Source organism: Hipposideros armiger, unplaced genomic scaffold (assembly GCF_001890085.2).
Source record: "Hipposideros armiger isolate ML-2016 unplaced genomic scaffold, ASM189008v1 scaffold_212, whole genome shotgun sequence".
Classification (NCBI taxonomy): domain Eukaryota; kingdom Metazoa; phylum Chordata; class Mammalia; order Chiroptera; family Hipposideridae; genus Hipposideros; species Hipposideros armiger.
Window position 1 is genome coordinate 1,841,614 of NW_017731562.1, and position 11,145 is coordinate 1,852,758.

At 39.7% G+C, this 11,145-nt stretch overlaps 1 protein-coding gene across 1 annotated transcript in view; it reads right to left on the reverse strand.

Annotated features, from left to right (window-relative positions):
- The window catches only part of TTN (titin), a 271,989-nt gene that overhangs the window by 21,342 nt on the left and 239,502 nt on the right, over positions 1–11,145 (reverse strand). The window contains exons 278-290 of the mRNA XM_019654015.1: positions 10,605–10,901; positions 9,915–10,502; positions 9,518–9,820; positions 9,113–9,409; positions 7,494–7,781; positions 7,082–7,381; positions 6,513–6,815; positions 6,108–6,413; positions 4,229–5,995; positions 3,617–3,910; positions 2,618–2,905; positions 2,201–2,500; positions 44–2,110 (exon numbers count right to left, since the gene is read on the reverse strand). Of these exons, the coding sequence (XP_019509560.1) occupies positions 44–2,110; positions 2,201–2,500; positions 2,618–2,905; positions 3,617–3,910; positions 4,229–5,995; positions 6,108–6,413; positions 6,513–6,815; positions 7,082–7,381; positions 7,494–7,781; positions 9,113–9,409; positions 9,518–9,820; positions 9,915–10,502; positions 10,605–10,901 (7,398 nt within the window). The remainder of the gene's footprint in view (positions 1–43; positions 2,111–2,200; positions 2,501–2,617; positions 2,906–3,616; positions 3,911–4,228; positions 5,996–6,107; positions 6,414–6,512; positions 6,816–7,081; positions 7,382–7,493; positions 7,782–9,112; positions 9,410–9,517; positions 9,821–9,914; positions 10,503–10,604; positions 10,902–11,145) is intronic.

An 11,145-nucleotide genomic window follows, 5' to 3' on the forward strand; every position in this document is an offset into this window, starting at 1 on the left:
GTTAATAATAGAGACTTTGAAATATGATTTTTATTTTTCTTACCAAATGGATGTTCAGCAGTTATTGGTGCTGATTCTAGAGGCTTGCTGACACCAAATCTGTTCTCTGAACTGACACGGAAAGAATACTCCATGTATTTTGTGAGATGAGTGACTTTAATCTGAGTGCGCTTGACACTGGAATTGACAAGCTGCCAAGCTGTTGTACCCGACTCACGCTTTTCAACTATGTAATTAGTAATCTCGGTGCCTCCATCATCTTTAGGTTCAGCCCATGAAAGGACACAAGATTCAGCTGAGACAGATGAGACCTCAATGGGGCCAGTTACTGGACCTGGTCTGCCGATGACCACAACTGTGATGGTAAATGTTTTAACACCAGCTGTATTTTCCAGGGTCAAGAAATATCTTCCAGAGTCACCTCTCATGCTCTCTTTTACAGACAAGGTGGTTTTGTCTTTTGTTGTTGTGATACTCATTCGATCTGTCTCCTTAAGTCTCATTTCTTCCAGCTTCCATATTACTTTAGGGGCGGGACGACCACTGATTGGCACATCAATGGTAAATGGGTTTCCTGCTTTGCAAGTTATGAGCTGATTGTTAATTCCAGTGAGATCAGCAGTGGGCTCAATTTGAGGCTCCTTGATGATGACAGAAGAAAAGGCTTCCCTGGGTTCACTGTAGCCAGCATCATTCTTGGCCTTCACACGGAATTCATATTCAGTATTCTCAACCAGGCTCTCCACTGTGAAAGTCAGCAGTTTGGTGTGACCAGCTTCAACCCAGAAGTCAGATCCCTTTTGTCTCATTTCGAGCAGGTAACCAGTGATCCGGCTGCCTCCATCATGGTCAGGTTTAAGCCAAGCTAAGACTGCAGAGGATTTGCTTGTGTCAACAATATCAAGTCTCCTAGGTGGAGCAGGCTGTTCTGTGGCTACCATTGGTTCTGGCATTTCATAGGGTTCACCAACACCGTACTCATTTTCTGCAGAAACACGGAAATAGTATGGAACACCTTCTGCCAGGTCATTGACCTTGAGGATCTGACGAGTGCATTTTTCACTGACAACCTGCCAGCTACGGCGACTTGCTTCTCGTTTCTCTACCACATAGTGATGGATTCGGGCCCCACCATCAAGGAGAGGGGCGTCCCACATCAATGTAACAGATCCCCGGGTCACATCCTTGAAGGTAATCGGACCAGGTGGGCCTGGAGTGTCTAGCACTTTTACGGTGAACGTGATTGACTTGCTACCACTGTTGTTTTCCACGGTAAGCGTATATTTCCCTGCGTCGTTTCTATTGCAGTTTTCCACTGTGAGGGTGCTGAAGGAGTCTGTTGTATGGATATCCGCCCGAATGCTAAGGTTAGAGTCGGGTTTGCTCCACACAGCTGTAGGAGTTGGTCTACCCTGGTAGGCAATGAAGAGGCGAATACTGGCCCCAGCTCTAACAACATGAGTCTGCTTGAAGTTTGCGTCGATGTCTAACTCAGGAGCTGTTAATCGGTCAACAGCTTTAATTGCGCCAGTCACTTCACAGCTCTCTCCTTTTCCGGCACCATTGATAGCACTAACCCGGAATTTGTATTCTTCACCTGCTTGTAGATCCGTGACTGTATATCTTGTTTTCACACATGCCTCTGTATTTACCTTGTGCCAGTCACCTAAGTCAGCTTTGCACATTTCAATAATATACCCAATTATTTCCATGCCTCCATCAAACACTGGCTTAGACCATTCTAAGCTCACAGTTGTCTTTGATGTGTCTGTCACTTTGACCACAGTGGGAGCACTTGGTGGGCTGACTGGCTCTCTACATTTGATTAGTCTTGAGATATCACTGGCAGGTCCTACTCCTGCAGCATTTTCAGCCATGACATGGAATTCATACTCATTGCCCTCTATCAGACCAGTGACTTTATATCTTGTCTCAGAAATTGGTCGTTTGCTGATCACTTTTACCCATCGTGTGCTTTTCTTTTCTCTCCTTTCAAGGATATAATGTTGAATTTCATTGCCACCATCTGATTCTGGCCTTGTCCAGGTCAGGGTAATGCTATTGCCTGTTACATTACTAGGTTCTGGAGTGCCAGGGGCATCAGGAATAGCTGTAAAATGAGAACAAAGAAGTTAATTAGACATGCCTGTTTGGAATTAATCTTATGAAATAATACCATTTCATAAAAATGGACACTTACTGTATTGGATTTGAGCAACCACTGGGTCAGAATCAAGTGGCCTGCCAACACCAAACTTGTTAACTGCAGAAACACGGAATTGGTATTCATTGCCATTTATTAGTTTAGTGGCAGTATAGCTGTGGGCTTCACAATTATCCTCAATTAGCGCCCAGGCAAGTCTGCTGGTTTCGCGTTTTTCAATGACGTAGTGAGTTATGGGAGCACAGCCATCATTGAGTGGAGCATCCCACCACAGGGTCATCTTCTCGCCAGTAATATTGGTGAATCTTATTGGCCCAACTACTTTTCCTGGTGTATCTATAAGAGAAAGGTTCCAGAGTTAGTTTCTTTTTCCTTGTCCATTAAAATGCAATCAGGCCTGCCTCTAATTCAAGTCCCGTAAATTGTAAGATTAAGAAGCTATTTTAGAAGTACCTTGCACTTTTACTGTAATATCTGCTTTTGCAGAGCCAGATGAATTTTTGGCTTCTACTCTGTATACACCACGATGGTCACGAGTAGCATGTCTAACGAAGAGGCTGGTGGATCCAAGGACGTCAGTTATTTCCATATTCATCCTCTTTTCAATTTCTGCTTCATCTTTGAACCAAGTTACTCGAGGTACTGGTCGTCCTTGAATCAAAGCTTTAATTCTAAGGCTCTCTCCAGACTTAATAATGAGACCATCAAAGTACTCAGGGCCAAACTCTACTGTTGGTGGAACTATAAAAGAAATAGAAATAACATGTATTAATTTGGCTTAAGAAAGATATAAATAAACATGTTTTTCATTAGCACCCTATCATAAAGCCTGGAAGAATAATGCTTATTCTGTATTACCAAAGGCTATTCTGAAAGTAGGATTGATAATTGAGCATTTAGACTATGGGATTAAAGGTTTGCATATTATTAGGTATGTCCTTTGTTATGCTTGTTATGTTATTAATCTTGCATTGCCATTTATAAAAAGAGAAACAAAACATTTACAGATCATTTACTTCCTAATACTGCAGCATATTCACACATGTTCCTGTATGAGGCTATCAGCTGCACCCATGCAAGGTGATGATTGTGCTGTTGGATATATGTTGTATTTTAGTAATTTCAGTAAAGATGGACAGTTATTCTTGAAAGCCTTTTTCTTTATTATAAACGACTGAAATTACAAAACTAAAAATTCATTCCCACTTGCATTCTATTTATATGGGAATGGAGTGAAATAATAGACATGGTTAAAAAAATTGATTGATACCAATTACATTTTTTTTCTTCCTTTCATCTGGAAGATAGACAATCTATTTCATCCATATAACAACCTTGGGTAATCTGTATGAAATGATGTTCCTGTTCTCATTTTATAGACTAGGGACCAAAAGTATTTTTTTTAAACGTGAACGCTCTTAACCTTATTGGAAATCCATTGTAAATGCTTACCATTTTCGTCTCTTGTCATAATAACTCCAGAAGACTGTGAGGGTGGGCTTATAGTTCCAACAGCATTCCTTGCAATTATTCTGAACTCATATCGATCCCCAGGACTAAGTCCTGTAACTGTATATTGACATTCACTGACATCAGTAAAGTTGCATCTAACCCAACGATCACTTCCTTGCCGTCTCTCAATGCTGTAGGCCACAATCTTACTGCCCCCGTCACGCAGTGGTGGGTTCCATTTAAGTGTGATGGTTTCTCGGGTGACATCAATGTAGTCAGGAGTGCCCGGTGGGTCTAAAAAATTATATGGATGTTAAATGTATCATTATTTCTGTTATCAACTCAATCATCAATGGAAGAAAAATAAATTAATAAATCTTAGAAGCTTATTTTAGCCATTAGTTGCAATTTTTTATATCATAGTCTTTAAAAAGAAGTTTAAATTACTTTATTAGGTTGATTTAAAATCATCCCCCTTGCTTTACTTGACCAGCTTTCTAGTGATAAGAAGATATGTGAGAAAGTGATACATGGAAGAAAAGCAGTGTTTGATTTGTTACTAACACATTCAGTTGCTGAATTAAGTATATTTGAATAAACTCAATCACTTACCTACTGGGGAAACAGCTAAGGTAAATTTGCTTGGGTCACTAGGTCTGCTAAGGCCGGCAGAATTTTCAGCATATACACGGAACTGGTAATCCAGGCCTTCTATTAGCCCAGTAGCTCTATATTCTCTTCCAGATATTGGTGATGTATTAACTCTTTGCCAGAGGATGCTATTTCTTTCTTTCTTTTCAACATGGAATCCAGTAACTTCTGAACCACCATCATAAACTGGAGCATCCCAAGTTAGTGACATGCCATCAGAAGTCACATTGTATATAACTGGCTTTCCTGGGGGACCAGGAATCCTGAACTGGTGTTTTGCCACAATAATGTTTGAGACGAGTGGCTGGCTGACTCCATATCTGTTTTCTGCCCTCACTCTAAATTGGTATTCAGCATCTTTGACTAGATTAGGAACTTTGAAAGTTGTCCTGGCAACACTTGAACACACCATCTTCCAATTAGTTTGTGAAGATTCCCGCTTCTCAATGCTGTAACAAGTAATTTCTCCTCCTCCATCATCTTCAGGCACATCCCATGACATAATGACACTGTCAGCTTTGATTTCATCAAATCGAATGGGCCCTTTGGGCTTTGATGGTGGGCCAAGTGTAATGACTGTAATGGGAAATGAGTTTCTACAAACTGCATTATCAAGAATAATTGTGTATTTCCCTCCATTCTCCTTCTTGACATTCTTAATACTCAACGTAATTTTGTTGTCAGTTTTACTGAAACGAAGATTTTCACTTTCTTTCAATGGCAAACCATCTTTCTGCCAACTGATAGATGGTTTGGGTTTTCCTTTATAAGGTAATTCGAGGTGCACATTATGCCCAATTCTTACAGAGACCTGTGCTCCAGGGATTTCTGACAGGTCAACTTCAGGTGTAATTACAAGTTCTTTTACTGTAATTGGCCCAATAGTGACAGCATCACTTAGTCCTTTCTCATTTTTGGCAGACACTCTGAATTCCAGGACTGACAGTTCCTTAAGTTGGCCAACCTCAATTTCACATGTCTTACTTATGCCCGCATGTGACCATGTTTGTTCTGCTTCACTTTTCCTTTCCACCACATATTCTGTGATGATACTACCACCGTCAAAGTCTGGCTTGGTCCAGCTCAGGGTAACAGATGTCTTTGTTGAATCTTTCACTGAGAGATCACGTATAGGAGCTGGTACTTCGGCAGCCTTCACCGGCTCTGTAGTTTCGCAGGGTTCCCCAATTCCAATTTCATTTTCTGCGAGAACTCTGAAGAAGAATGGAATTTTCTCTGACAAATCTGTTACCTTAAAGGATGTGCCAGAACATTTGTGTGACACTGCAGACCATGTTCTCTTGGTGGCATCTCTCTTTTGAATGACATAATTAATTATGGGAGATCCTCCATCAATGAGAGGAGGATCCCAGAACAAAGTGACTGTGCCTTGAGAAACATGTTTAATGTGTAGTTTCTGGCAGGCGGCTGGTGTATCAAGCACTTTAACAGTCACAGCTGAAGACTTTGGTTGACCAACTCCATTTTCTATTGTGAGAATATATTTTCCTGTATCATTGCGAGTCACTTGAGGAATAGTGAGTAATGAAGATGAATCAGTGTTTTGAATACTGTATCTGGTATCACTGCCAAGATTCTTCTCATCTTTCCTCCATGTGACAGTAGGTGGAGGTCTGCCTTTAAAGGGAATAAATACTTGTACATCTTCACCAGCTTTAGCTATAATAGATGTTCTGAAAGCCACATCGAGGTCGACCTCTGGTTCCTCTGCAGATATAAAATGGACATATAGAATGCATTTTAAAACAAGAAAATGAGGGATTTCCTGGAAGTACTCTAATAAAACAATAAAAACACAATCATACCAGTAGGTACATACCAAGTATATCTTTAGCTTGTACAGGTTCAGTCATTACTATAGGTTCTCCTTGCCCAGCACAGTTTACAGCAGATACTTGGAAGTAGTAATCAACTCCATGTTTCAGGTTAGATACCACATATTCTGTAGTTCTGACTTCTCCTTTGGTAGAGACAATAGTCCATTCTTCTTCTTCTCCTTGTCTCATCTCAACAACGTATTCGGTAACAACACTGCCCCCATCATAGACAGGTTTACTCCAGCCAAGAGTGATGGATGATTTAGTTGAATCTGCAATTCTTATCTTAGCTGGTGGGCCTGGTGGATCTGGAAAGACCATTCACAATACATTGATTACATAAGTACGTTCAAGTTGGTGACATGAAAGAAGACATAGGTGAAGATGCTGCCTTTAGGAGCACTTACCAATAGGATCGGCAGCTTTGTAGAAGTCAGATGGTTCAGAAAATGGACCCTGTCCAGCAGCATTCACAGCAGAAACTCGGTATTGATAGTCACTGTTTTCCGTGAGTCCTGTCACTTTCTGTCTGGTGTCACGGATAGTCTCCTTTAGGACTTTAAACCACCCTAGACTCTTCTTGTCTCGTTTCTCAAGGAAATAGCCGCTTATTTCATTACCACCATCTGCAACTGGTCTGTTCCAGACAACAGTCATTGAATTCTTGGTAATCTTTGTCACCTCTGGTATGCTTGGAGGCCCTGGTGTGACTATTTAGAAAGAAAAAGGAAAATGAGTTCCAAGGATTAGCATGACTGATAAATTCTACCTTTTAATCTTTAAATCTTATCCAAAAATATTAGTTTCATTTATTATACTTTCCACCTTGTGAAAAGAATAACACTGAGAGATGTGAAACAAAAGGAAATCAAAATCATTCTAAGAAAATATATTAACAAGCTTGCAGAATAGTTTATATTTATTTTTAAAATATTTGAATGTTTGATTTCAGTTTTCTAATGAAATAATGTCTCACCAAATGCATTCTTTGCCACCACTGGATCAGATTCCAGTGGCTCACCAATTCCATATTTGTTCACAGCTCGAACCCGGAAGATGTATTCATTTCCTTTGATAATTTTGGTGGTTGTAACAATGCACTCTTCCAATTTTTCAGACACCATAGACCATATGACACGGCTTGTCTCACGCTTTTCCACAATGTAGTGAGTGATTTTTGCACCACCATCATCCTCTGGAGGCTTCCAGAGAAGAGTTATCTTTTCAGCAGTGACGGTCTTAAATTCAATTGGTCCGCCTGGAGGTCCTGGTTTGTCTGTCAGTGAAAGAACGAAATAATGTGTTAAGTACTTTTTAAAAGGCTATGATTTAAAATTACTAAATTTTAGGCCAAGATAATATGATGTTGGCCTGTATTCAGAACCTACCAAGTATCTGCACTCTGATGGTGGCCGAGGCTGAGCCCATGGCATTCCTTAGCTTTAACTCATAGCTTCCACTATTAAGGCGATTTGCATCTTTGATGAGTATAGATGCAAGGTCAGTGGTATTTTCGACACACACCAGTGCATTGGTTTGTAACTCTTTATCATCTTTATACCACTCAATTGTCGGTTCAGGCTTGCCAGAGATGCCAGCTCTGAGCTTCACAGATGTACCTGCTCTGTATTTGACAACTTCTGTATATTCTAGAGGCAAATCAATTACAGGTCCACCTGCAAGAAAAACAGATGAGAAATATTTAAAAGCTCAAGAGGATGAAAAAAAATTGTGAATTTCAAAGTGAAGTCATTGGCCTTTTATATATATATAAAAGTAATATTTAAACATGTACATTTTACAAGCAACTCTTCTATCCCAGATGGGGAAGAAAGACTGTGAGCAAGCTCTGTACCCCAATGACACTGCACTAATTGCACAGGGACTTCAATGCCTTTGAAATTGTATTTTAAAATCTATTAGGTGTTTGATTTCAGTGATGAAATGGGATACAGTTCTAAGAACATCATTGAAGAAACTGTATTATACATTTTCTTTCATTCTAGGTTCTCCATCCTCTTCCTCTAACTACCTCCTATTCCTTTTATTTTCCCTTCCCAGTTCACTGATATCCAGATGCGGGCAGTTCACATCAGACTCTTGAAGTCTGAATTCTCTACTCAAAGAGCTACATACTTTGCTGGACAGATTTTCTGCCAGGCTGCTTAGAACTTTTGAGAAACAGAACTAAATATGATTTGCTACTCAGTCTCACAAATACTGATTCAGGGTCCACAAAACCTGATTCATAAGGAGTAGCCCTGGGATACTCAGCAGGAGAATGGAAGTGGATACTTTTGCTCAGACACCATAGAGACGCCTCCTTGAAAATGGAGGACTTTTAGAAAAAGTGTTACAGGATACCTAACTCCCATGAAACTTTAATTTTGACACCACTGTTGAGTTGAATATGCCACCTATTTTCCAAAATGGTCAAGTATGTGTATTTTGGACTGATGGCAATGTACAGAGTGTCCTGGAGTGTTTGAATTCCCACAGTATCACTAATGAACTGTTGGGAAAGTTACACAATTGCTCTAAACCTCAGTTTCTCTTTTGTAAAATGGGCTAATCTTAGGGCTGTTAGAACAAAGGGAGAGAATTCATGGTAAGTACCCAGTAAATGTTAGCTGCTGCTAATACTATCATCATTAACACTTCTGTTTAGTCTTTTACTTCTTTAAGAGGTATATTGTCTGGGCACTCAACCATGGTTTTCATTATTGACTCTGATAATTTAAAATAGAAAAGTGAAAGCACCAACTCATAGAAAGAATCATAAAAGGCTGTAGATATTCTGTAGCCCAAATCTTATGTTTTATAGTTAAGTCCAAGGGGCCGGGAGAGGTTAAGGAATTTTCCTAAGACTCCCAGCTAGTTTATAATTTCTTCTAAAAATCTAACTAAGGTGCATAGTAAAGGTTATTTTATAGATTAGGACCAAAAAAAGTAAAGGAAAACATTGAGTTCAACTGCTGTTGGGATTCAAAGTGTTAAAAATGCTTACCATAAGTATCGATGCATGTAATGGGGCCTACAACCTCAGATGGATTGCTAACGGAACCAACAGCATTTCTAGCAAAGACACGGAATTCATACTGGGAATTTTGAGTCAAGCCAGAGACAGTAAATTGAGTTTCAATAACATTGGTGAAGCTGGCCTTGGTCCATCTGCCATCTGGAAGGTCTCGTCTCTCAACAATATAGCCTGTAATCTTGCTTCCACCATCGAAAGCTGGTTGTTGCCATGAGAGGTTAACAGAATTCTTTGAAATATCAGTGATACGGACATTTCTTGGTGGTTCTGTGGTAATAAGAGACAGCAGATTAATGGCACTTATGTCAACATTATTTTGCTTTGTAGAAATAAGGTTTGCATTTTTAAATAGTCAGAAGTTCATGAAATACATACCACAGGCATCTATAGCTAGGACCTGCTCGGATGGATGGCTGGGTTTTCCAATACCAGCAGCATTTTCTGCATACACCCTGAATTCATAAATAAGTCCAGCACTGATTGTTGTGACTTTGAAGTGAGTTGTGCGGATGACCATTTTGTTGACTTTTTGCCATAAGATACTGTTTCTGTCTTTCATTTCCAGGTGATAGCCTATAACTGCATTGCCTCCATTGGACACTGGTTCATGCCAGGCCACAGTAATGCTTTCTCGAGTAACATTAGTAACCCATGGTGTAGATGGTGGCCCAGGTGTTGCTACAAAAGAGGGATATTTCATGGGTTAATACAGATATTTAAAACATTTCCCAAAATGAAAACCTGGTATTTTTTGATAAGTTAGACAACTTACTGTATGGTAGTTTGACAACCACACAAGCTGAATCTATGTGATCACTAATGCCAAAGCGGTTTTCTGCCTTGATGCGGAATTGGTATTCTTCTCCTCTAGTCAGTTTCATGACTTTAATCATGGTTCTTGCAACTGTTGCAGACACTTCAGTCCATACTGCGGTACTTGTCTCTCTCTTGAGTACAATGTAATTGGTAACCTGACTTCCACCATCATACTTAGGTGGCTCCCATTTGAGAGTAACACTTTCTTCAGTTACATCACTGATAACAACAGGGCCAGTTGGGGGACCAGGCCTGTCCAGTACGACAATGTTAATAAGTGTTTTGGTTGTTCCACTGGAGTTGGCAGCAGTGATCTCATATTTTCCAGCATCAGCAGCAATGCTTTCTTTGAGATTAATGGTTAGGTTCTCTGCAGTAACTTCAGTATTAAATCTCATGGTTGCTTTCAGGGGGACACCATCTCTTGATAAGGTCACTTTGGGTAGTGGTTTTCCAGAAATTGGGATGTCAACTTTAAGGTTTGAACCAGCTCTAACATACACAGTTTGACTTGGGAAATTCTTCATATCAATTTCAGGTGGTTCTGTAAAAGAAGAGTATGGCAGGTGAAGGTGAAAAAGGATTTCTAAAACTTAAATCAATGCAAATAATTTTGAATTTTGCTTCCACATAATTTTAGACATACCTAGTTGCTCCTTAACAAGAACAGGAAGCAGAAGCTCTCTTGGGTCACTCAGACCAGCTTGATTTTCAGCAAATACCCGGAAAAAGTATTCAGAATTCTCCCTTAGACCAGAAACAGTGTGATGGGTTGACTTTACCACGGCACATTTAATCCAATTTTTCTGTCCTTTTTCTAGTGCTTCAATGATATAGTGTACAATTCTGCTTCCACCATCATGTTCTGGCTTCAACCAGGTCAGGGAAATGCTATCTTTGGATACACTTGCTACTCCAAGTTTTTCAGGTGGGCTTGGTTTTTCTAAGAAGGTAAAATATCAAAAGAAAGGGAAGGTTATTACAACATTTTGATCCATGTATGTTCTTCCTGCACTGTCAAAAGAAAAATTTTAAATGAAGAACAAATATTTACTCTGATTTGAGTCTTTCTTACTTTTTATATGACCAGTTGGGCTTCTGAGCCAAGCAAAACTTCCCCAGACTTTGTCATTCATTCCATGTCATACATATATAGCATGTCATAGTGTTTAAATTCAAATTATGTG